This window comes from Photinus pyralis, unplaced genomic scaffold (genome assembly GCF_008802855.1).
Source record: "Photinus pyralis isolate 1611_PpyrPB1 unplaced genomic scaffold, Ppyr1.3 Ppyr1.4_LG10, whole genome shotgun sequence".
Classification (NCBI taxonomy): domain Eukaryota; kingdom Metazoa; phylum Arthropoda; class Insecta; order Coleoptera; family Lampyridae; genus Photinus; species Photinus pyralis.
In genome coordinates, this window is record NW_022170250.1 from 17,288,309 (window position 1) to 17,316,150 (window position 27,842).

Below are 27,842 nucleotides of genomic sequence, written 5' to 3' on the forward strand. Positions count from 1 at the left end.
GAAGGTAAATTTTTATACCCCGCTGGACCTAGCCCCCCACCATTGTGAATCAATTTAAGAATGGTATCCAATTTATGAGCTATTTAGGAGCTTTTCGTATTGCAAGCTTAAAATTTTAGAGCTGGCTTTAATCACTAGGAATCGAACATTTCTTATGGGGTGGCCGAGTCTACTTGGATTCAGCCCCCCCACCGATTAGAATTACTTTTTTCAAATTAAATTTTACACTGGAATTATACGAGCTATTTAAGAGCTTTCATTTACATGTAATTTCGATTTTTGAGCGCCACTCTTAAAAGAGCAAATTGATATAATCGATGGGGCGGCCAGTTCCACTTGGACGTAGCCCCTCCTCTGTTATCGTTTACTCATTTCGAATAAATTTTTATGCATGAATTACGAGCTATTTAAGAGCTTTCATTTACAAGTAATTTCGATTTTAGAGCGCCACTCTTAAATGAGCAAATTGATATAATCGATTATATCAATTTGCTCTTTTAAGAGTGGCGCTCAAAAATCGAAATTACTTGTAAATGAAAGCTCTTAAATAGCTCGTAATTCCAGTGTAAAATTTAATTTGAAAAAAGTAATTCTAATCGGTGGGGGGGCTGAATCCAAGTAGACTCGGCCACCCCATAAGAAATGTTCGATTCCTAGTGATTAAAGCCAGCTCTAAAATTTTAAGCTTGCAATACGAAAAGCTCCTAAATAGCTCATAAATTGGATACCATTCTTAAATTGATTCACAATGGTGGGGGGGCTAGGTCCAGCGGGGTAATTTTTATAAGCCTTGTTTTATGAGAGCGATTTTTACTACCGAATTTTCAGGAGATTTCTAAGGGCGATTTTTTACAGGAATCGGCGATTTTCGAGAAACGAATTTTCCAGGGCAATTTTTTGTCAGGACGAGTGTTTGTGGGTCAAATATTCCAACGGGGATTTTTTCGCGACTAAATTTTCTGGGGGCAAATTTTTCACGTAAGTATTCCAGGGAAAAGTTTTCCAAGAACAATTTTTTCGTGTTTAAATTTTCAGGACAAGAATTCCATAGGAATTTTTCCAGGGCGAGACGTGTTTTTAATGTCAAATATTCCAAGGGCGATTTTTTTCGGGGCTAAATTTACAGGACAAAAATTTGTTATACAATTATTCCATGAAAGAGTTTTCCGGTGCGCATGTCCCCAAGGCGACTTTTCCAGCCAGCCTACATTTTCCGGAAGCGAATTTTTCCATAGGGAACTTTCCCAGAAGAAATTTTTCGGGAACAAATCTGAAGATAAGACAATAGTGATTTTTTCGAGGCTACAATTTCAGGATGAGAATTTTTCTATAGCGAATATCTCCAGTGAGACACTTTTCCGGGAACAAGCCTTTAGGGATGAAACATTCCAAGGGCGATTTTTTAAGCGCAACCAAATTTTCTGAAGCGAATTTTCTGGGGATTTATAAGGGCAATTTTTCAGGAATCGATGATTTTTTAGGAACGAATTTTTTTAAGGGGAACAAGTATCATTTTTGGTGTACACCAAACAGTAAAATTCAAATTAACTCACGCTAATTCAAATTAATTCATGTTAATTCTAATTAATCCCAAGGTCTTTACGCCCAAACGATATAAATGAATTGTTTAAAGAAACGCAAATGCAATTCAATTTATTAGTATATAGTGCAAAACAATACCTTATCTTAAACCAGCTAAAATACAGTTGATATGATGTCACAGGCGCAGGTAAACTATAAATCCCCCGGACTGAATATAATTTAGACGTCCAAAGTAGCAAGCTTACGTTTTCCCGTCGTTTCCATGAAAACAATATGGTATCATGTTTGGAACTTCATTTTATATCGTGGTCCGCGTCCCATTTTTATAAAGAATGACACGTCACGGAATGCACATGTCTATCTATCTTTTCCGTCGTCACTTTGTCTACCCATATGACTAAAGAGAGTAGGCTATACTCATTCAAACATATTACAATGTCAATTTAACATCTATAAAATAAACAACTTCATTGTTGGTGACCGAAAGATAAATAGAAAACTACAGTAAGACAGTATCAAGGTGTGGTAATGTAGAAATGATGACATTATAATGATCATTTAATGAGTTTTGTTTCTAAAGACAAATAAGACAGTGAAGTTCGCCTCTTCTATTCCGTCAGTCGCCATGAGTAAACCGATCCTGTTGGTTCTGCTATTTTGCACGCTGGTGTGCTGCGAGAGCTTTTGGAATGGAAACCGTGCAACAAGCCCTAGCTTTCAGTTTCAGTATTGCGTCCAAAAAGTGATTGGTACAATTTTCCGTGACCAAGTGCTCATATTTTATGGCGAATACCTGCCCCATTCAGTTTACAATCCCAAAATGGTGATAGGTCACAATGGAAGCATATCTAATACCATGTCGTACATTGGAAAGAACTTCGTGTTGCAAATCGACACCGTCGCATCGCTTTCCTTAAAATTAATTCACCTAAGTCGAAGCTCGATTTGGGATATTCGATATTCGTCTTCGGGGAGATTTTTAATAGTTGCTACGGGGAGCGTGACCCCAGAAGAAGTACTCGCATTAATGTGGAGCTACGGAATCGTCTACGTGGCGGTAATGATCCAAGAGGGCGTCGACACAAATTTGTTCACTGCAAATCCGCATGCGCCTGGAAACAGCTGCGGCAAGGTGCCATCAATACTCCAGAAACAGACATGTCCAGAAATCGTCGATTCTATTCCCAAATCATTGCGAAGCTACAAAGGGTGCTTAGCAATATTTTCCTCGCACCATGACCCCAATCAAAACCATAAGACCAACACCATACTGTCAGCGGCGTTCCTCACGGTAGATGCTTTGACGTCTGTAACGGGAGTAAAAGTGGCAATGTCTGGGAACAATTTATTTAATCTTTCGAGGACCTACACTTTTATCGCTTTTGGAAGAGGCTTGGTAACACAGAAAAGTTTTAACCATCTGAAGTTGAGCAAGGTATTTTCTCGTCATCACTTGGAGTGGATTGTTCCAAGGCCTGAAAAAATATCCGTGCTCGAAATGCTGCTCAAGATATTTAAGGTGGAAGTTTGGATAATGGTCCTCCTGGCATTTGTGCTGACTTCGTGCTCTTGGTGGTTGATTCGCCGCTACCAGGCGGATGGCCAACTGGCTTTCGGTTACGTAACTTTTGAAGTTGTCAACATCACGTTTTGGGGAGCAACCTCGAACATGCCTAGATCTTCGATTGTCCGGTTTTTGCTGCTATGCTACATCGTCTACAGCATTCACGTGCAAACCGCATACGTTTCGAACCTTATCAAGGTCCTCACCGTTCCGCAGTACTCCAAAGGTATTGACAACTTGGAAGAGCTGGTAAAGTCACCTCTACCGATTTATATTAGCTGGGCCCTACAGAAGATATACTTTGACGATACCCTCCCCGATAATCAGCTGTACAGCGAAGTCAGAGAAAAGTTTGTAATTTACGAAAGGTCTCCAAAGCTGGTAATAATAGACGTCTTAGTATACGGTAATATGTCAGCCGTCGTTACGTCAAATGATCGAGTTCAATTGCAATCGTTTGGAGGTTTTCGGGTCGATTCGACTTTCGTCGACACCATTATCTCACCAAACGTATTAAGCGTGTTCTACTGTCTAAAAAATCTCTACTTTGTAGACACTTTGGACGACATAATAGAGCGGCTGATTGAAAGCGGATTATATGACAAGCAGCGGAAAGACATCGACCTTTACAACACTTGGAGGAGCAGTGCGAGCGATATACAACTCGACGTTGTGGTACTATCTGTGGATCACTTGTACGGAATTTTTGTTATACTGGGGGCTGGGTTGCTTATTTCAACCCTTGTTTTTTTCGTAGAGATTGCTTATGCCGCTTACGCACCTCCGGTTTAAGATCAACAGCATTCTTAAGTTAGATTCGATGGTAGGACAAGTCTTGCACTTATGAGCAATTAATTAGCATCTTTCTTTATCTCACATTTGTCTCTGTACGTTCTTTGTGCTGGCATTCAAACTTTCAGATTAATAAAAATTTATATTACGTATCGAGAACTTTGTTAATTTTCGAGAGGTTTCGTGCTGATGCCGTTGAACAAACGCGTAGAGTTCAAAATGTCAATTAAACTAAACACTATTACGGTAAATTCGAACAGTAGTGGAAGATTTACACGCACATTTTAGGTTAGATTATGAGCGATTAATTAGCACGTTTTCATTACCTCCCATTTGTTGTGTTGGCTAGCACTCAGCTTAATAAATTAATATTGCAGAGCGTTTATTATTGTAACGTAAATTTAATTACGTGATTTATTCACAACTAACAATAAATTTATAACAATCTTGAAATGGATTAATTTATAACATTTATAGCAAATTTATCACTCACCATTTATAACATAACACGAGCGCATCGATATGGGAACTAACTCGAAACACAATTCGATTTGCTTACATAGCAATATACTCTAAAATGTTGTCGACGAAATCCGTCATATTTCCCTCTCGCTTATTATGGCCGATGACACTCCTCGATGTCTACCGGGTTGTCTACAATATTCGTTTAACTGCATTATATTTGAAACATTAACGAGGGTTGTTGCGGAGACACAGTCCCAGGCAACTCTTTCTCTATAATGCGACCCTGTTGGCGGTGCTTGCACGAGCACCCCCTTGTGCAATTTCTATTCTTGAAGAAAAAATGACTTTATTAAGCCCCCCCTTCCCTCCCCCCCGATACGATCATGAAATTAATAAAAACGGCCAGAGAGCACTTTAATTAATCGTTTTCGACAAAAAAATTTGCCCGGGATTTTCCACAACCACAGATGAGCGGCAATTTTCGAGCTTGAAATACTAGCAAAGTATAAAAATTTTGACTATTTGTTTAACTAGATTATAACAATTAAGTGCAAGATTAACAATGTAAGTTCAATGCAAAATATAAAAAACTTAGATGAAACATTTGTGATATGGAATTGTATCGCATTACCCCTCTGAATTTCCTGACGCTGTTTAAGAAATTTAGTTGAACGACTCTCTCTAGATTTTCCAAAATTTTTCCGACCTACATCCATAGTAAATGGCTTAGCTGAAGGACCCCAAGCTTCAAATGTTTCTACACCAAAAGGGCTGAAAATGAATCGATCAGTAAGTTCAGAGTATTTGTTTGTTCTGAGTTCTCTGCAACCTTACCACCCTCCTTTGATGAAAGACTAATGTTCGTTGGGCACATAGTATACGTACTTCTGGTTTTCTACTACAACGTGATTGCACATAAAATAATCTCGGGAATTTGGTGGAATTATTTTCGAAGAAACGCCTTGTTCTGTTATTGCTAATGCGCTTCTATACAATCGGGATCGTTCGAAGTTATTCGGCGGTTAATAAGTAAGAGGCGGTTTATGGAAGATGCTAAAGGTGTCCCTTCCCCTTTCGAGTGTATGAGGCGGTCGATGCTAGGCTGATAGGAAAAGGAAGTTCGAAGTTAATCGGCGAGTTCCCCTTCTCGGTGGCCGAAGCGTGAAGCAGCAGTGAAGCATGCTCAAGAGGTAGGGGGAAGGAGCTGTGAGAAGGAAGAAGGACGCACGAGTAAGCGATTAGGAAGCAGGTCTAAAATAAGCAGAGGCGTATGTGAGGTGTGGATGGAGAAGTCTGACAAAAGTTCCAAACAACGAAGAAGGCGCGAAGGGCTCCGATTTGGACGCGAAGTTTTAACAAGACCCAGGAATATTTAAGAAGATGCGAGAAGATTTAGGAAGAAACTCAAAGGGACAATTAAAGGCTGTAAAAAGATTCAAGGACCACTACAAAGACTTTAAAAGGTCCAGGAAGATCCACTAAAGCTCTCAAAGAGACTAAACAAAACAGAAACATTCATTCATCAAACATTTTTGAGGGATTTTGGAAGGTTGAAATGAGCCTGGGGGGAATCAAAAGTGTTCAACGATTGAAGACTTTCTAAAACGTCCAGTAAGGCACGGGAGACTAAAAAAAAATTCAATTGTTGATGATTCCAGAAAGCTCGGGAAGAACCAGGACGCTAAGGACGATTAGAAAACACGAAGAATTTACTTGAGGACAGTTCAGAAAGGTTGAGGAATATTCGGGTAGTCTGAGAAGGATTCCGGAAGGTTCAGGAAAACTTTAGAAACTTCACGCGAAGACTCGGAAGTGCACCGCAGTGCCTAGGAAATTCGAAATGTACTTTCTAAAGGATCACCCTAAAGTATTTAAACCTTCAGCAAAAATTCGCGTAGTCTCAGGAGGCTCAGGCAGTTTCAAGGAGACATAAGGGAAGGAGGTTTCAAGAGGACTGAAAAGTTCAAAAAAGTTTCATAAATGTATATGTGCTTAAAAAAATAAAGACGAAATCAATTGGCAAAACCTAGGGGGAAACAAGTACCATTTTTGGTATGCACCAAAAATTCAAATTCAAATTAATTCACGTTAATTCAAAATAATTCACGTCAATTCATGTTAATTCACGTTTATTCAAGTTAATTCACATGAATTCAAATTAATTTACGTTAATTCAAATTAAGTAGGCTCCCAAAATTGCCCTTGAAACATTCGTCCAGAAAAGGAAATTCGTCTACAGAAAATGTTGAAAAAATCATCTTTGGAATATTTGGTCCCCAAAAAATCGTCAAAGAAAAATTTGCGTTGGCAGTTTATGCCCTGGAATACTCGCTTAAAAAACTCGCCCCGGAAACTTGCGTGGAAAACTTGTCTCCAGAAACGTAAAAAAATCGCCCTTGAAATATTTGACCCACAAAAATTGTCCCCTCAAAATTCGTCTTGGGCATATCTGTCGTGGAAAAATTCATTTTCAGAAAATTCGCATACGGAAAATTTAGCCTCCAACAAAATAGGCCTTGGAATATTTGGCACTTAAAATCTCGTCTGCGAAAAATTCGCCCTGGGGAAATTCTCTATGGAAAAATTCTCGTCTTGAAAATTTAAGATTAATAAAATTGCTCTTGGAAAATTTTTCCCTGGTATACTTGTGTTTGTCCCCTGAAAAAATGCCCCGTTGAAATATTTTGCTCGCAAACTCTAGTCCTGGTAAAAATTTGCCTTGGAAAAATTCTAGATGGAAACAACTTTGAATGTTTGGTGTACACCTCTCTGTGTGAATTTGAACTAACGTGAATTAATTCGAATTTACGTGAATTATTTTGAATTAACGTGAATTAATTTGAATTTGAATTTTTGGTGTACGCCAAAAATGGCACTTGTTTCCCCCTGAAACCACTTTGAATTTTTGATGTACACCCCTCTGAATTAATTTGAATTAGCCTGAATTAATTAGAATTAACGTGAATTAATTTGAATTAGCGTAAATTAACATGAATTAACGTGAATTAATTTGAATTTGTATGTTTGGTGTACACCAAAAATGGTACTTGTTCCCCTTAAGAAAAATTCGTTTCTAAAAAATCATCGATTCCTGAAAAAATTGCCCTTATAAATCTCCAGAAAATTCGCTTCAGAAAATTTGGTTGCGCTTAAAAAATCGCCCTTGGAATGTTTCATCCCTAAAGGCTTGTTCCCGGAAAAGTTTCTCACTGGAGATATTCCCTATAAAATAATTCTCATCTTGAAAGTGTAGCCTCGGAAAAATCACTATTGTGTTTGATCTTCAAAGACTTGTTCCCGGTAAATTTCTTCTGGGAAAATTCCCTATGGAAAAATTCGCTTCCGGAAAATGTAGGCTTGAAAAAGTCTCCTTGGGGATTTGCGCACCGGAAAATTCTTTCCTGGAATAATTGTGTAACACATTATTGTCCTGGAAATTTAGCCTTGAAAAAATCGCCTTTGGAATATTTGACATTAAAAACACGTCTCGTCCTGGAAAAATTCGCTATGGAATTCTTGTCCTGAAAATGTAAACACGAAAAAATCGTTCTTGGGAAACTTTTCTCTGGAATACTTGCTTGAAAAATTTGCCCCCAGAAAATTTAGTCTCGAAAAAATCTCCGTTGGAATATTTGACCCACATACACTGATCCTGACGAAATTTGCCCTGGAAAATTCGTTTCTCGAAAATCGCCGATTCCTGTAAAAAATCGCCCTTAGAAATCTCCTGAAAATTCGGTAGTAAAAATCGCTCTCATAAAACAAGGCTTATAAAAATTTACCTTCGCTAGAATACTTGCGTGAATAATTCCAGAAAATTTGATGCGCTCTAAAAATCGCCCGTGGAATATTTGACCCTTAAAGACGTCCTCCGAAAAAAATATAGGAGACAAATTCGCTATGAAAAAATCGCCTTTTTAAAATGCTTCCGTGCAAAAAAAGAAAATGTAGGCTCCCAAAATTGCCCTTGAAACATTCGTCCAGAAAAGGAAATTCGTCTACAGAAAAAATCCTCTTTCGAAAATTTGGTCCCCAAAATTTGCGTTGGAAGTTTATGCCCTAAAATACTCGCTTAAAAAACGCGCCCCGGAAACTTGCATGGAAAACTTGTCTCCAGAAACGTAAAAAAATCGTCCTTGAAATATTTGACCCACAAAAATTGTCCCCTCAAAATTCGTCTTGGGAATATTTGTCGTGGAAAAATTCATTTCCAGAAAATTCGCATACGGAAAATGTAGCCTCCAACAAAATAGGCCTTGGAATATTTGGCACTTAAAATCTCGTCTCCGAAAAATTCACCCTGGGGAAATTCTCTATGGAACAATTCTCATCTTGAAAATTTAAGATTGATACAATTGCTCTTGGAAAATGTTTCCCTGGTATACTTGTGTAAAAAATTTGTCCCCAGAAAAAATCCGCCGTTGAAATACTCGTATTTTACTCCCAAACTCTAGTCCTGGGTAAAATTTGCCTTGGAAAAATTCTAGATGGAAACAACTTTGAATGTTTGGTGTACACCCCCCCTGTATTAATTTGAACTAACGTGAATTAATTAAAATTCACGAGAATGAATGTCAATTAACATGATTCAATTTGAATTACCTAATTAAATTAATTTGAATTAACGTGAATAAATTTGAATTAACGTGAATTAATTTGAATTTGGTGTACACCAAAAATGGTACTTGTTTCCCCCTAGTTTGCGCCTGTGCTAACGTCAAGGTCAAGGGGTGGAGGTCTGCGCTCGAAATAAAGTATCAGAGGTTTGCGTCCGAGCTAAAGTAAATTTCGGTTTGCGCATGAGTCAAGGGTTCTTGTCGATGGTAGTGTACGGCCGATTCTAAATCACACTAGATGAAAATCCCTAGAAAAGTCACTAGGATTGAGTGGTTCTGAACTGCGCTGGCGAGGTTTGCGCCTGTTCTAAATATAAGGCCGATGCTAACTCAAAAAGTCACTAGAAGAAGATACTGGACTCGAAAAAGTCACTAGAAAAGTAACTAGGTTTGGAACTCTGCTAGAGGGCTCGTAATAGGTTGTCGATTCTAACTCAAAAAGTCACCAGATGTGAAAAGTCCCTAGAAACTCCGCTAGAAAGCATAGGGCCGATTCTAAATCAAACAGTTACTAGATTTGAAAGTGACTAGAAAAGTAACTAGGTTTGAAAGTGTTTTAGGAGCGCGTTATATGGAGCCGATTCTAACTCAAACAATAACTAGGTTTGAAACTGTACTGAGTGGGTTCGAATTTTTGCTAGTGCAGTTCTGAACGAGGGTTTGTCAAGGTTAATAATTATCGATTTCGGGGGGCATGATTCGATCGTTCGGGGGCTTGTTCCAATGAAATATTGGGTATGGATCATCCTTGAGGGGGGCGCATTACATAGGGCCGATTCTAACTCAAAAAGTCACTAGATTTGAAACTGTACTGAGTGGGTTCGACTTTTTGCTAGTACGGTTCTGGACTAGGAGGTTTGCCGGAGGAGGGAGGTTTGATGGTTTATTTCATCACTAGGGTAGTATATAAAGGATATGATTGAGCACTGTTAGTAGAAGTCATATAGATTCATTTTTATTAGTTGACAGTTTTTCTCGTCTAATTGCTAGGCAACAGATTTTCATTACCTAAACAACCCAAATTTACTCGGTAAAATACAAACCTCTTGTCTAATTATAAGTGATAAAAAATAGAATTTCCAACACCTTTAAATAAATGAGTTTATTACTGCATCACTAGATTGATACAAAATACAGGTCGACTCCTATGATTTGAAGTCACTAAAAAATTGGGTAGACACAATCAAACAACGTTTCAGGCTCAATGAATTTTTCACGCGTGTAAAACTTCCACTACTGTTCAAATTTATCGTAATAGTTTCTAGTTCGCAAGTTATAATTAACACTTTTTGACAACTTTGCTACGGAATCGGCACGAAACCTCTGGAAAATTTTGACTTTTACTTCCAAACTCTAGTCCTGGTAAAAATTTGCCTTGGAAAAATTCCAGATGGAAACAACTTTGAATGTTTGGTGTACACCCCTCTGTGTTAATTTGAACTAACGTGGAACGTCTTCTTTGCGCCTCCTAATCCAAAGTTATGTTGCTATCATCTATCCTTCCATGCTTTTTTTAACGCTTCCTTGACCATCTCGACTCATAACATTTCGAGATCCCTTCACTTCTTCTTCGTGCCCATTGCACTCTTACCCCCATAATTTCCTCTTCACCTTCAGTTTCTTCATCCGTTTTTTACACTTTCTTCGCGTCTCTCTGCATTTGACTAACTTCAAGACACCACCTTCACTCTTTTCCCTTTAGTGCTTAAGGCTTACTACTCATACAACAATGTAGAGAATATTCTAGAAATTCCAATAGACATCGCGGTGCGAAAAAAAGTCATCGACGAGAGCGGATGTGACGCCTCTCTTTCCGGAAAATATGACGTGTCTGTTCGAGAACTATCAAGAATGTTCGGGAAAGTTCAAGAACTCGTTATTTTATAAATTTGTTAATGCAGTTCAAGACTGAGACAAATTTATTGTTAGTTAATTGTAAATAAACAAATCACTAATTAATAATAAACGCTATGCAATATTAATTTGTATGAAAGCTTGCCTACACAAACAACGTACAGAGACAATCGTGAGATAATAAAAACGTGCTAATGAATCCCTCATAAGTACTAGACTTATTCTAGGATACAAGCTGTTGATCTTAAGCCGTAGGTCCATAAGTGGCATAAGCAATCTCTAAGAAAAAAACAAGGGTCGAAATAAGCAACCCAACTCCAAATATAACAAACACTCCGTACAAATGACTCAAAGACAGGACGACAACATCGAGATGTACTTCGTTCGCAGTGCTCATCCGAGTGTTGTAAAGATCGATGTCCTTCCGCTGCTTGTCATACAGTCCGCTTTCAGTCAGCCGCTCTATTATCTCGTCCAAAGTGTCTATAAAGTAGAGGTTCCGTAGACTGTAGAACACACTTAATACGTTTGGGGAAATAATGGTGTCGATGAAAGTCTTACGTACCCGAAAACCTACAAGCGATTGCCATTGAACTAGTTCATCTGAGGTAACGACGACTGATATATTGCCGTGCACCACAAGGTCCGATATCACCAGACCTGGAGACTCTTTGTAAATTACAAACTTTTCTTTCACTTCCTTGTATATCTGATTATTGGAGAGAGTGTCATTGAAGTATATCTGCTGTAAGGCCCAGCTAATGTAAATCGGCAGAGGTGTCTTTAGCAACTCCTCCAAGTTGTCAACACCTTTAGAGTACTGTGGAACTGTGAGGACCCGAATGAGGTTCGACACGTAGGCGGTTTGCACGTGAATGCTGTAGACGATGTACAATAGCAACAAAAACCGCACAATCGAAGATCTGGGCATCTTTGAGGTTGCTCCCCACAACGTGATGTTGACAACTTCAAAAGTTACGTATCCGAAAGACAGTTGGCCATCAGCTTGGTAGCGGTGAATCAACCACCAAGAGCACGAAGTCAGTACAAATGCCAGGAGTACCATCATCCAGACTTCCACCTTGAATATCCTAAGCAGCAATTGGAGCCCGGATATTCTTTCAGGGCTTGGAACAACCCACTCCATGTGGTGTCGAGAAAATACTTTGCTCAACTTCAGACTATTAAAGCTGTGCTGTGTTACCAAGCCTCTTCCAAAGGCAATAGAGGTGTTAGCCCTTGCAAGATTAAGTAAAGTGTCCGAGACCACACCACTTCTACACCAGTTACAGAGGTCAAAGCGTCTACTGTGAGGAACGCCGCTGATATTACGGCATTTATCTTATGCCTTCCATTTTTGTAAGGCATAGAAGAAAATACTGCTAGACATTTACTGTAGCTTCGCAAGGATTTGGGAATGGTATCCACTATTTCTGGACAGGTTTGTTTTTCGAGTATCGTCAGAGCGCTACCGCATCTATTCCCAAACGCATGAGGATCTGCCGTGAACAAATTTGTGTCGAAACCATCGTTGATCACCACCCCCACGTAGATGATGCCGTAGCTCCACATTACTGCGAATATTTCTTCTGGGGTCACACTTCCCGTGGCAACTATCAAAAATCTTTCTGTGGACGAATATCGACGGTCCCATATTGAACTACGGATTAAGCCCTTTAACATTTCGATCAGCGTTGCAATGGTATCAATTTGCAAGACGAAGTTCTTCCCACGGAACGACATGGCATTAGTTGTACTTCCATTGTGACCTATCACTATTTTGGTATTGTCAGCAGAGTAAGTCAGGTAGTCCACGTTGTCGCCATAAATGATAAGTGGTTGGTCACCGAAAATTATTCCAATCACTTTGTGAATACAGTACTGAAACTGAACGCTGGGAACACCTTCATGGTTCCCATTCCAAAAGCTCTCACAACAAATCAGCCTGCAAAAAAGCAGCACCCACAGGATCAGTTTACTCATTGCGACTAAAGGGAAAGAAGCGTCGCGTCTTCTTATTTGTCTTCAGAAACAAAGCTCGTCAAATGATCGTTATAGAGTCATCATTTTTACATTACCACACTTGGGGAGTTCGATACTGTCCTACTTTAGTCTTTTATTTGCCTTTTGGTGACGCTACTGGCGATCGATTTATTGGTATCGACACTGCCAACACATTAACTCGAACATGTATCGGTATCCCCCCACCATTTACGAACCCCATCGTCGTATTCCATCCTGTTTCCTTCATTTTCCTAATTTCACTCTTACTTCCTGCTTTCCCCATGGATTCTTTACCAAGACTCCTCATTTTCCTTTTCCCACGCCATTTTTTTTATTTCTGTTCCCCCATGCGATTTTTATTATTATTCATCTCCTTCATCATTTTTCGCCCTTTTTTCTTCCCCCTTCCCTTTTCATTAGTTTACTTCAAGCGATTCCACGCATTTTTCGTGTCTTTGACTCCCCCCCCCCCCCCCCCCCCCCTCGGCGTCTTTCTCTTGCAAAAATTCATCACAATTTATTTACATCGCATTTTGTCATCCTTCCCTAATGCCTCCATTCTTCTCGCCCCATTTATGCCTTTAAACCCCCCTCGTTAGGAGAATGGGAGGGGGGGGGGTCCTACCATGAATTATTTCCTTAGATGTTGCTGTTGTTCAATGTAAAACGTGCATAACTTTTACATGCGACAAATAAAATTTTTGAAAATGGGGGGGGGGGGGGGGGGGTGAACACACGTTCTATTGGTTTGTGCGCGACTCCTTTTCGAGATCAGTAAGGAGGGGGGTGGGGAGAAGAGAGGGGGAGAAATGAATTTTATCTTGCATGTTATTCCAATTACAGGTCTCAACAAAAGTACCTGTTTTCTACCGCCCTACTTTCTGACTTCTTATCAAGAGAGGGGGCTGGGGAGAGGGCGACCCTTTCACATTCTCACACGATCTGGGTGCTTTAAACTTTACTATCTTTTTCACTCCTCATGTCTTCTCATCCCCTTCATCTGCGTTCAACCTTCCTTTTATACACCCCTCGCTCTTGATTTGCACCTTTCTAAATTTTATTGCGTCTCTTCTTCTTATTTCGTATCTCCTTTGTATTTTTCATGCCTCCTACCCCATGCCCCCTCCCCCCCCCCCCCTCCCCTTACGTCTTCATCATTTCTCAATCTTTGAGTCTTTGCGTTCTCCTCGCTTCAAATCTCCCCCCATCTTCATCGCATTCCTGTAACATGATTGTTTGGGGAAGATTCTTACCAGGGTAACATATTGCGTGAGACGTTTCGTGCTTCTGCTCCTGTGACCTTCATACAATATTTCTTTACACAAAATCACAAAACGTCGGTCAGTAAATTACATTCATTTGCAATTATTTGGAGTTTTTGGAAGACAAATTTGTATCAGGATCATATTTATACCTTCTTATATAACTGTGATGTATCAGGTTGTCAGTAAAATCTATTGCTTTTGCATTTTCTTTGCCTTCATGGTGCCTAATTCTGTATCAGGAGAACAGAATGAATGAAACCTTTGTAAAAAGTTCCATTTACAGTTGTTTGCGTTACTGTGGTCCTTATATCAGGTAACCGTGCGCGAAATCCTAAATATACATTTTTGATGCAATATTTTCTTGTATCACGTAGAAAGTGTAAGTCACCTTATGGCATTTAAATGGTCTCTAAATACTGTATTTGAAAAAAATCCTATTCATATCTTCTGCTCCTGTTACCCTGATCTAACATTTTACTTTGTTTGTATCGGGTCGGGGCTAGAGCTAGAGGGTGTTCATTTTGTGCCTTCTTGCGTTTCTGTGACCCTGGGATTTTGAAAATAATGGTATCAGGAGAACATAATGTGTAAATTATTTAGATTCATTTCGGGATTCTGATTCAATCATTCTTTACCACGGCAGCAGTAAAAAAGTTCTTGTGATCCTGATCCAATATTTCTTAACGAAACTGTTGTATCAGCAATCATAGCAACTGCGCTTGAATTTCTGTGAGCCTAATTTTGTTTAATGTCAGGCGAACATAAGTCTTTAAAAGATATAGGTCACTACATTATACTAGTTTGCTAGTTTTTGTCATCCTTGGTGAGTGTTTTTTTTTAATTGTGTATCAGGAGAACATAACGGGTGAAATGTTCCAATTTACAGCTTTTGTGTGTTCCTGCAAACCTATCAGGTAAAGGGGGTTCCGTTAATAGTTGATATCTTCGTTTTCCCTAAATATTATTTTTTGGATAAAATTTATCAGGGCAAGATGTTTGTAAAAAAATCCCAATTAATAAATGCTTGAGTTTCTGTGACTCTGATACAATATTTCTGTAAAGAAAATGATGTACTAGGTTGACATAAAGTGCCAAAAAATGCAATGAGAAAGAATTTCCATGCATATGCACCTTCTTTCGTTCCTGTTATCCTGATTTTTTTACAGAGAACGTTGTATCAGGTAAACATAAAGTAGGCAATCAATGATATCAATTCTGTTTAACCTTTCTCTACCCTTAATTATGTTTGGGTCCATATCAGGAGAGCATAACAAATGTGATTATTGGCAACAAAATTAGATTACTAACATAAAGCATCGAAGGGCGGTAAAAGCAATTAAAATTGACCCAAATTCCATTACAATGGATCTCAGGATTTCCCTTAAAGAATGCGTGCACGCAATCGATTGAGTCTTTGCGTTCTCCTCGCTTCAAATCTCCCCCCATCTATTTTGCACCTATTTCGCGCCTTCTTTCCTTCAGGCCAGTATCTCAGATATACGAGATCCTGTGATCCTGGTGCAATATTGTTGAAATTCGGTAAACAAGAGGTGCTAGCAGGTGCCTAGTACACCTCTTTAAATTTATCGCATTTCCGAAACATGATTGTTTGGGGAAAATTCTTACCAGGGTGACATATTGCGTGAGATGTTTCATGCTTCTGCTCCTGTGCCCTTCATATTACACAAAATCAGAACACATCGGTCAGTAAATTACATTCATTTGCACCTACTTGGAGTTTCTGTGATTGTTTTTGGAGACAGTTTTGTATCAGGATCATATTTATACCTTCTTATGTGACTGTGATGTATCAGGTTGTCAGTAAAATCATTACTTTTGCATTTTCTTTGCCTAGGCAATTCTGTATCAGGAGAACAGAATGGATGAAACCTTTGTAAAAAGTTCCATTTACATTTGTTTGCCTTACTATGGTCCTTATATCAGGTAACCATGCGCGAGATCCTAAATATACATTTTTGATTCAATATTTTGTTGTATTATGGCATTTAAACACTCTCTTCGAAGAAAAGTATAGCTTTTGTCGTTTGTGTTACCTTGTTCTAGCATTTTTTTCGCAGAGAATCTTGTAGCAAGCGATAATTTAGTGATTGTTTTTTTTGTGGTCTCTAAATACTGTATTTGAAAAAAATCCTATTTATATCTTCTTCTGCTCCTGTTACCCTGATTTTACTTAGAGAGAAATTTGTATCAGGTCAGGGGCTAGAGGGTGTTAGTCGGTAAGTGATGTTAATTTGGCGCCTGCTTGCGTTTCTGTGACCCTTGGATTTTGAAAAAAAATTGTATCAGGGCAACATAATGTGTAAATTATTTAGATTCATTTCGGGATTCTAATTCAATCATTCTTTACCACGGCAGCAGTAAAAAAAGTTCTTGTGATCCTGATCCAATATTTCTTAACGAAACTGTTGTATCAGGTAAAGGTAAGCAGCTAGAAAATTTCAAATAGCAACTGTGCTTGAATTTCTGTGAGCCTAATTTTGTTTAATGTCAGGCGAACATAAGGGTTTAAAAGATATAGGTCACTACATTATACTAGTTTGCTAGTTTTTGTCATCCTTGGTGAGTGTTTTTTTAAATTGTGTATCAGGAGAACATAACGGGTGAAATGTTCCAATTTACAGCTTTTGTGTGTTCCTGCAAACCTATCAGGTAAAGGGGTTCAGTTAATAGTTGATATCTTCGTTTTCCCTGAATATTATTTTTTGGATAAAATTTGTTATCAGGGCAAGATGTTTGTAAAAAAATCCCAATTGATAAATGCTTGAGTTTCTGTGACCCTGATACAATATTTCTGTAAAGAAAATGATGTACTACGTTGACATAAAGTGTCAAAAAATGCAATGAGAAAGAATTTCCATGCATTCTTTCGTTCCTGTTATCCTGATTTTTTACAGAAAGCGTTGTATCAGGTAAACATAAAGTAGGCAATCAATGATATCAATTCTGTTTAACCTTTCTCTACTCTTAATTATGTTTGGGTCCATATCAGGAGAGCATAACAAATGTGATTATTGGCAACAAAATTAGATACTAACATAAAGCATCGAAGGGCGGTAAAAGCAATTAAGATTGACCCAAATTCCATCACAATGGATCTCAGGATTTCCCTTAAAGAATGCGTGCACGCAATCGATTTTATAGGAAATTCTTTCGAGTATTGTACATCCTTCTGTACGCAACAATGACGCATAATTCTCATACGGTTATTATTTTCGTCAATTTCATTTCTCACGCAATTAATTGTGGCCTTATAAGGAGATGACATGGCCTTCGTTTGTGTCAAAGGAAGTGAAGTCTGTTTTTGTAAGATCTCGTCACACTTATCGACGGGGATTCCTACCCTTTGCCATTCGTGTCGAAACTTTCTGATCAACCCTCAAAAACGTCGGAGCTGGATCTTGTGACGGCTATTGAGGTAATTACGAACGACTGGCGCGTGTAATGCGGACAAATTGTCTATAATTACGATAAGAATGGAATCGACCTTCGCGTGCTAAGGTGGGGGCCATGTTTTAATTTTTTTTTTCGCGGTCGACATTTTTTCGGTGTAGTTAACTATGCACTTGGTATGGATGAGTGTCTTTAGCCTTGGATTTACGATTTGTGCAACGTATGCGGTTATAAAAGGGTAGGTGTTCCGGCAATCATCCTCATCGCGCTTACTTCCCTGGCCATGCACCGTCACGCACGTTCTCCTTTTGCCAAACTTTCAAAGGCAAGGGCACGAACTGCATTCGAATTAATCGCACATTAACCTTGGTCGCCAAATCGTTAAATTTACGACGGCCGTTTTTATGACGCTCTCGCATAACGACATTTTCGGTCTTAAGCATATATTTTTGGCATAGTCTACTCTTTGTGTATCTACTGCTACCACTGAGGAATATACTTGCATATTTGCAAGAATAGACCGAGAATATCCATTTTAGTAGAGTAGCAATCTTAGTTTGATTGCCGTTTCAAGCACTGCACTGCATATATCCGCACAATTGCAGAATACACTGCTGAAAGCATATTATATATATATATATATATATATATATATATATATATATATATATATATATATATATATATATAATGCATGGAATATCCCAGAATGTGCATGTGAAGTGCATTATATTCTATGATCTATAATCAGGTTTTTCTACAAAGCATTTTTTGTTCACTGTCGGCCTTCGCACTTAAAAACGCTTGAACTCTCACAATACGGAATATTTCCGGAATATACTTCTTTAATCAGAAATTCTGATACTTTTATTGGTAGCATAATTAATAGTTGCAGCAAGTATCTGACATACGTTTACTATGCTCAAACTGTTTTTGGAATATCCCGGTTTTTTGAGAACATCTAGCTGCTTTGCATTTTTTACTAGTGACAAAAAAAGAATATTCCAGTGAACGGTATCCCCAATCACATAGTAAGTGTTTTCTTGCATAAAGCAAAAAGGTTTACTAGCCTGATGAGTTCTAGGTTGTAGTTATGAGTACTTACACACACAACGTGGAATAATTGCAGAATATAATTTATAAAAGCAATTATTTTCTAGCATTCTTATTGGAATAATCAAAATTGAAATTCTGAAGAATATCTTAACGTATTTCATAGATTGAACAGATATTTTGATAATTGAAATATTCTCAGTTATTTTTGGGTACGGTATATTCAAAGCATATTTTATTATTTGGCGGAACATTGTTCTACTATTCGCTAGAAAACATTCTTGTATTTCAGCATACTTTATAGTTTCAGAATCATGCGTATATTTGTGTAACATTCAGTGGTATATTCAAAATATGTATTTCTTTCAACATTTTTGTATTAACCACAGAAAAAGAAAATATATTCCTCTGTGCGTCTATTTGAGTATGTTCTTACCACGTTATCATTGTTTTGAAGTACATATATTCCATTTTATATTTAGAAAATATTTATTATTTGGTGATACATTGTTGTAAGTACCCTTGACGCATCGTCATCTCAAAAGATATTCTTATTATATTCCGATGGAATTGGTATATTCCGTATCGTATTCAGAGAGTGTACTTTCTTTGGAAGTAGAATCGGCAGAGGGATCCTTTAAACGTATCTATTGGTGTGGACTTTCTTATCTGTCACGCCGAAAAACCAAGAATATTCTTGGGATATTCCACTGGTTGATTTCTGTAACCTCATATTTGTAATGTAATTCTCCATTTTTGGGGTTCGTTGAGATTTGCTTTAATATGTAAAAAAGAAACCCGAAATCGATCGCTTTAGAAACAATAAACAATTGTGGTTCTTTTTTACATATTAAAGCAATTCTGTAACCTCACTCTAATTTCCCTCGTTACCTTCAATTCAAAGGGCTGTAACTTTTGATCTAGTAGCCCGATCTTGGAACTGTTTGAAATTGTGGATTCTACAGGTCACATTCTATAAGAAAATATTTTTTTCCGGTCAATCTGAGACAATTTTTTTTTTCGGGCCAAAAAAAAGGCAGTGTATAACCTTCCTTTTTTACCAAAAATCGACTGCACCAAAATTTCTCGGGAGAAAACTTTTTCGTATTAATTTAGGTGCGTAGAATCCAAAACGAGTCGTACTTTTTCGATTAGACGTCTCAATCAAAAGTTATGGGCAAAAAAACAATTTCGACAAAAAACTCAAAGGGCTGTAACTTTTGATCTAGTAGCCCGATCTTGGAACTGTTTGAAATTATGGATTCTATAGGTCACATTCTATCAGAAAATATTTTTTTCTGGTCGATCTGAGATATTTTTTTTTCGGGCCAAAAAAAAGGCAGTGTATAACCTTCTTTTTTTTTACCAAAAATCGACTGCACCAAAATTTCTTGGGAAAACACTTTTTCGTATTAATTTTGGTGCGTAGAATCCAAAACGATTCGTACTTTTTCGATTAGACGTCTCAATCAAAAGTTATGGGCGAAAAACCAATTTCGGCAAAAAACTCAAAGGGCTGTAACTTTTGATCTAGTAGCCCGATCTTGGAACTGTTTGAAATTATGGATTTTACAGGCCACATTCTATAAGAAAATATTTTTTTCCGGTCGAAGTGAGACAATTTTTTTTTTGGGGCCAAAAAAAAAGGCAGTGTATAACCTTCCTTTTTTACCAAAAATCGATTGCACCAAAATTTCTTGGGAAAACACTATAACTTACATTTCTTCGGCAGTCTCTTTCGGTCGTATTTATCAATACGATCTCACCATGCCGTTTGGGCCCACCAACGCTCCCCAAGGCTAACTTCGGCAGTAGAGGCCATTGCGAACTATAATTCGAATGCATAAACGTAACTATAACTTCCTTGGCCATGGAAATAGCATTGCACGTGTCGTTCCAATTACGCTGCAAGCTGGCATTCTCGAACGTTCAAAACGCAAGGGCGAGGAATTTCGCTTTTGGCGCGTCAGCCTTGATAAAGTACTTCAATCCAATTTTATTGTCTATTAACGGAACCGATTCGTTGTTTAATTGCCAATTTAATTAGACTAACGTCATTCCAACGCCACCTTAGTTGACAACATGAATCCCTTATGGATGAGCGCGTTTAGTTTCTGCCTTACGATTTGCGCAACTGTAATCGTGGTCAAACGGTAACTTGTGGAGGGTTCTTGGACTGCTCAACGAACATTTTGATTTGTTGCAGGAACTCTTACAGTCGAAGAAGTTTACCGAGACCGAGACCAATTCGCTGCCCTTGTTCGCGAAGTTGCTGCGCCGGATGTAGGCCGCATGGGTATTGAGATCCTCTCGTTTACGATCAAGGACGTCTACGATGAAGTCGAGTACCTCTCCTCCTTGGGCAAGGCGCAGACGGCGATGGTCAAGCGCGATGCCGACGCCGGCGTAGCCGAGGCCAACCGCGACGCCGGAATTAGGGTACCGAGACCGTTATTGTTCTCCGATACCTCGCTAACACCGATCTTGTTTAGGAAGCCGAGTGCCAGAAGCAGGCGATGGACGTCAAGTACTCGACGGACACGAAGATCGAGGACAACGCGAGAATGTTCAAGCTGCAGAAGGCGAACTTCGACCAGGAGATCAATACGGCGAAGGCCGAGTCGCAGCTCGCCTACGAGCTGCAGGCGGCGAAGATTCGGCAGAAGATACGTAACGAGGAGATACAGATCGACGTCGTCGAGAGGAAGAAGCAGATCGAGGTCGAGGCCCAGGAGGTTATGCGAAAGGAGCTCGAGCTGAACGCGACCGTGCGACTTCCGGCTGAAGCGGAGAGTTATCGTCTTCAAATGATTGCTGAAGGAAAAAGGTCTGTACTGATAGTCTTTGGATCTCGTGGATATTATGGACCTTGTGAATCTTATAGATCTTATGTATCTTGTGGATAGTATAGATATTATGGATTTCATTATTAATCTTATAGATCTTAGGAACCTTTGACCTTTGACATTCTTTTTGAATCCTATAGTTCCCGTGAATCATCTAAAACTCATAAAATCTTGTGAGTTTTATGAGCTTATGAGTCTTATGGACTTATGAATCCTACAAACCGTTCGAATCTTCTGAGTTTTGACCTATGACTTTTATAAGTCTCATGAATATTGCGGATCCTATAAGTCCTATGACTTCTTTGACCTGTGAGTCTTATGAGTTTCAAGAATCTTATTAGTTTAAGTTTCATGAATCTTATTAGTACTATAAGCTTATCCTTTGAATTGGGTTTAATGATCTGAAGAGTCTTATCCGTTTGTATGTCTTATGAGTCTTGTGAGTATAATGGATCTTATGAGTTCTATCAACTTACAACTAGAAACATTGTGTTTTCTATGAATTGAGTTTTAGTTTCTTAAATCTCATTCGTAATTAGCCTTATGAAGTGAGGCCGAAGAGTTTCAATGGAGCCATAAGTCCTATTAACCTTTTCTTGGGAATCTTGCGAGTCTTATGAATTTCATGTATCTTATGAATAAGTCTTATGAGTTTATAAATCCTGTGAGTTTTATGACCTTATGAGTGTTCTGAATATGATTTTTTTTATTTTGACTTATGGGTTTCAAGAGTATGTACATCTTATGAGTCTTATATGTTTTATTAGTCATGTAAGCTTATGTGAATTTGAAGTAAGTACCTTATGAGTCATATAAGTACTAAAGGTCCTATGAGCTATGGGTTGTATGAGTTTTGCAAGTCTTTTGAATGTTGTAACTCTTACGAGTCTTATCGAGTCTCGTGAGTCCCGAAGTTTTACTAGTTTTGTAGGTTCTGAGAGTTTTGCGAATCCTGGGAATCCTTGTAGTCTTCTACACTTCTTTTGTCTTGTCAACCATTGGATCTTACGTCCTATGAATCTTATGGAACTTATCAATCTTTTAAATTTTACGATCTTTTGGTTTTATGGCCCGTGTGTCATATGAATTCGAAGAATAGTTTAATAAGTCTCACTGGCATGAATTAGTCCCTTAATCTTATAACTCCTTTGAATTTTATGATTCATAAGTTAAGTATGACAAGTCTGATGAGTCTCATGAGTCTTTAGTGAGTTCTATATGAATCTTATGAGTCCTTAGTCTTCAAAATCTTGTCTTATGATTGCTGTGATTCTTATGACTTTTATATAGTCTTCTAACTTCTGAGACGTTTGTGTCTTATGAGTCCATATTATGAATCTGACGGGACCAGATCTTGAAATTCACAAGAGGCATGCGGGTTCGGAGTGCGATTGGTTTTTATCTGCTTATTTATGAGCCCTTTCTTGAGAGACTTATGAGTCATGTACCTTTCATGAGTTGTATGGATTTTTTTAACCTTATGAGTTTTATGCATATCATTATTAGGCTCGTGAGACTCATAAGCTTAATGAGTCGTGAGTTTTTTGTGTCTTATAATCTACTAGGGTCATGTGGGTATTTTGCGTCTTATGCGCCTTGTCGTATAAGTTTTGAATCATATGAGTTTAAGACCTTACCAGTCTTCTAAATCTCATCTTTTCTTGTAGGTGTTGTCTTATGACCTTATTGGCTTTTTAAATCTTATATTTTTTTTGTGTTTTGTGAATTTTATTCTTATATCTGTACGAGTATTATGGATCTTATGAGTCATATAAGTGGGAGTGGCTTAAGAGGCGTTTTTTTGTGAGTCAAATACTCAAATCCTAGTACCCCGTGAATCATAAGCGCCTTGAGTGCTATGATCCTTATGAGTTGTAGTATTTATGAGTCTTTTTGAGACCTATATATGGGTCTATTAAGCTTTGTAGTTCTTTTTTAGTCTAATGAACTATGAGTGTTATTTTATTACTATACTTATGAGTCATATGATCAGGGTTTTCTGAGCCCTTTGAGCCTTATGAACGAATCTCAATACTCTTGTGGGTCTTATCAATTTTCAGAATCTTTTGAGCTTCCTACGACCTTTGAGTTTTACAAATCTGACCTTGTGAGTCTTATGGGTTTCAATTAGTGTAAGCATTGCGAGCCTTATGAGTCTTATTAGTTCTATAAGCCTGTAAGTCTTATGAGTCCAATGAATCTAGTGAGCTTACGAGTTATATGAGTCGAATTCTATGGGTCTGATGAGCCCATGAGTCGTTGTGAGTCATTTTTCAAATGTACTATTTTCGTGTGTGATTTTGTGGCTTTATTTTTACAATTTTCTCCAGAACGCAGACGATCCAAGCCGCGCTCGCCGACAGCGACCGCACGAAGAAGATCGGCGAGTCCGAAGCCGCCGCGATCGGATCCATCGGTAAGGCAGAGGCCGAACGCATGCGACAAAAGGCCGCCGTCTACAAGCAGTACGGCGACGCCGCCATCATGTCGCTCGTCCTCGAGGCGCTGCCCAAGATCGCCGCCGAGGTCGCCGCGCCACTCGCCAAGACCGAGGAGATCGTCCTGGTCGGCGGATCGGACGGCGCGACCGCCGAAATTTCGAGGCTCGTCAGTCAGATACCGCCCGCCGTCAACGCGCTCACCGGCGTCGACCTCTCGAAGGTTCTGAGCAAGATACCCGGCGCGACGACCAGCATGCAAACCGCCGCCGTTAAGTAAACTCCAGAACGACGAGCCTCGGCACCAAACCGACCATCCATTTTATTGTTAAAGAGAAATTTGGTGCCCGCGCTTTTTAAATTTATCTCAGCCATTTAATGTTCTTTCTTTTAAACCTAATTCCGTTACAGTCCCTTAGAAGCGTTTAGCAGGGGTGAGGGGGGACAAAAACCACGTAGCACAAACTAGGCAGTCCTAGGTTTCTCTCAGGTGTTTTGAATCGTGAACCAAAAAAAAAAATGAATAGCATAGTCTTTTTCGGGATTGTTTTTTATTTCTTAGGGTAAGTTTTATTGAACCAATGTGCGGTTGCCAAATTTTCCTATTAGATCCGTTGATTAAAACGTGCGCTTCAATTCGCTATTACGAAGGACTATGTGAGAGATTTTCTTGCCGAATTTAAACCGGAATTTCCTAGTTTAAACCTGAATTTCCAAGTTTAAACCGAAATTCTTCCGGTCGAAAACCGAAATTTCGGAATTCAAACCGAAATTTCCGAGTTTGAGGCGGAATTTTCCACGCCTTCGCGCCAAACCGGCTGGCAACTCGCAAACAGTAGGTAGATACTTCTGCACAATTCTCAGTTATATACAAATTTGATTTTAACTTTAGCAATACCGCGCGAGTAAGTAGAATTATTGTTATTTACTGTAGGTAAATCGCTTTTGAAAAAGGTGCATGTGTAATATTAGCGTTTAATAACGCAGACGTACCTTAAATGGTGCCCTCGCGCACCTCTTAACGTACGTCGGCGCTAGTCTCAATTTAGGACAGTCAAGAATTCTATTTTTTATTAGGCGCGAATTGGCTGGCCTAACATTATTGACGAAGTAATTTTTGATAAATTCTACATTTCTGCCACTCTGTGTACTTATCATATAAATAATAATAAGAATTATGGTAGTTAGAGGAATTTTTCAGTCTCGCCTTTGTAAAATATACTGCCATATTTTTCATTGTTAAAATCACAAAATAGCGTATAAGGTGGACGACTGAAAAATTATTGTCAGCATCACTGTGGATTTCTGCCTTTGAGGATTTATATTTCAAAAAGTGTTTAAGAGAAAATTTATATAAATATATTTATTAATCGTAGTCCCATGGTGATGTTAAATATATAATAGGTAGATACTCGGTGAGACGGTAGTTTTATCCAAAAATTGTATGTACCTATTTTTCTACTCCGCAAGTTCTGTAAATTAGTTACTGTTTTAAGGGTAGTAAGCGTGTTAGACTTTGTTTTAATGAGGCATCCACAAGTATACGTGCATTTACCAATCTCTGCTTTTATTGAAAGAATCAAATATACTCCAATTGATCATTTTTTTAAATATTCGATAATGTGCATATATGCTTTGGTTGTATACTGTGCGTAGGTACACCACGTTAGATGTGTAATTGTTCTGATAATCACGCCCAAATATGGTATGAGATTCTACTGTGTTTTATTTAATGTAAAACCCCCTTCCAAAAATAGAAGAACAAGAATCTTCGAATCTATTACAACCATTTTTCGATTGGGTATGGTCGCAAGTTTGTCAATTATTTTGACCCCCTAAGTCAGTTTAATACAAAAAATGGGACACCCTGTATTTAATTTAATTTTTTGGATTCAATCTGGTGGCTATTGTAGGGTTGCTTGAAAGTCCTACACACATAATCTATCATAGAAACAACAACGTTTAATGTACAACAAAAATTACAACCTCCGCAACTGAACGTTGCTACGTATTAAAGAGCGAAGTTTCTTAAAAAATACATTTTAAAACGGGAAGGTTAACTTTAGGGGGTTGCATGGAGAATAAACATATTCTATGGTACTATTTAAGTGAAATTCTATGTTGGTGGTATATATGGTAGCGGATACGCATCACACTTCAATTATACGTAAAATCAACACGGCGTTTCCACCACGTGGGGCAAAACAATCATCCCCCACTTCGAACTCGCGCATGCGTTAGATTTGAGTGTCTGCTTCGGTACGACCAGAGAACCATAACCTAGGGGGAAACAACTTTGAATTTTTGGTGTACACCCCTCTGAATTAATTGGAATTAGCCTCAATTAATTAGAATTAACGTGAATTAATTACAATTAATTTGAATTAACATAAATTAATTTGAATTTGAATGTTTGGTGTACACCTAAAATGGTACCTACTTCTACAAATTCGTTTCTAAAAAATCATCGATTCCTGAAAAAATTGCCCTTATAAATTCCCAGAACATTCGCTTCAGAAAATTTTGTTGCGCTTAAAAAATCGCCCTGGGAATGTTTCATCCCTAAAGCCTTGTTCTCGGAAAATTTCTTCTGGGAAAATCCCTATGGAAAAATAGGAAAAATATAGGATTGAAAAGGTTACCTTGGGCATATGCGAACCGGAAAATTCTTTCCTGGAATAATTAATTGTATAAGTAACAAATTTTTGTCCTGGAAATTTAGCCTCGAAAAAATCGCCCTTGGAATATCTGACATTAAAAATACGTCTCGCCCTGGAGAAATTCGCTATGGAAAAACTCTTGTCCTGAAAATTTAAACACGAAAAAATCGTTCTTGGAAAACTTTTCCCTGGAATACTTGCGTTTCTCGAAAATCGCCGATTCCTGTAAAAAATCGCCTTTAGAAATCCCCCGAAAATTCGCTAGGAAAAATCGCTCTCATAAAAAAAGGCTCGTAAAAATCTACCTTCGCTAGAATACTTGCGTGAATAATTCCAGAAAATTGTATGCGTTCTAAAAATCGCTCCTGGAATATTTGACCCCTAAAGAATTGTCTTCCGAAAAAAATATACCAGACAAATTCGCTATGAAAAAATCGCCTTTTTAAAATGCTTCCGTCCAAGACTCAACTCGTAAATTCATACAGGGAATATTCGCCTCTACGAATTTTCCTCTCATAATATTTGCGTGAAAATTTCACCCCTAACAATTTTCGGGAGGGTTCTTCCAGGAAAACTTCTTTCCTAAAAAATTCGCCTACCGAATAAAGTCGTCCTTGGAATATTTGACTCCCAAAAACTACAAGGAAAATTGTTCTGGGAAAATTCGCTATGGAAAAATTCTCTTCCGAAAAATTTACCTACGGAAAATGTAGGCTCCCAAAATTGCCCTTGAAACATTCGTCCAGAAAAGGAAATTCATCTACAGAAAATGTTGAAAAAATCATCTTTCGAATGTTTGGTTCCCAAAAAATCGTCAAAAAGTTCCAAGACTGGACTACTAGATCAAAAGTTATAGCCCTTTGAATTTTTGGTCGAAATTGGTTTCTAGTCTATCACTTTTGATTGAGAGGTCTAATCGAAAAAGTACGACTCGTTTTGGATTCTACGCACCAATAAATTAGTACGAAAAAGTGTTTTCCCGAGAAATTAAGAAAAATTTGCGTTGGCAGTTTATGCCCTGGGATACTCGCTTAAAAAACTCGCCCCGGAAACTTGCGTTGAAAAATTGTCTCCAGAAACGTAAAAAAATCTCCCTTCAAATATTTGACCTACAATAATTGCTTCCAACAAAATAGGCCTTGGAATATTTGGCACTTAAAATCTCGTCTGCGAAAAATTCGCCCTGGGGAAATTCTCTATGGAAAAGTTCTCGTCTTGAAAATTTAAGATTGATTTAATTGCCCTTGCAAAATTTTTCCCTGCTATACTTGTGTAAAAAATTTGTCCCCAGAAAAAATCCGCCGTTGAAATATTTTACTTGCAAACTCTAGT

The 27,842-nt window shown here is 38.3% G+C and overlaps 2 protein-coding genes across 2 annotated transcripts in view; both read left to right on the forward strand.

Moving 5' to 3' along the window:
• Window positions 1–25,568, forward strand: part of LOC116161157 (flotillin-2) — a 376,423-nt gene extending 350,855 nt beyond the window's left edge. The window contains exons 3-5 of the mRNA XM_031474399.1: window positions 20,773–21,005; window positions 21,059–21,393; window positions 23,743–25,568. Coding sequence (XP_031330259.1) covers window positions 20,773–21,005; window positions 21,059–21,393; window positions 23,743–24,130 — 956 coding nt within the window. The 3' untranslated portion in view covers window positions 24,131–25,568. The remainder of the gene's footprint in view (window positions 1–20,772; window positions 21,006–21,058; window positions 21,394–23,742) is intronic.
• The window catches only part of LOC116161139 (glucose dehydrogenase [FAD, quinone]-like), a 397,381-nt gene that overhangs the window by 301,848 nt on the left and 67,691 nt on the right, over window positions 1–27,842 (forward strand). The gene's annotated exons all lie outside the window — the stretch shown is intronic.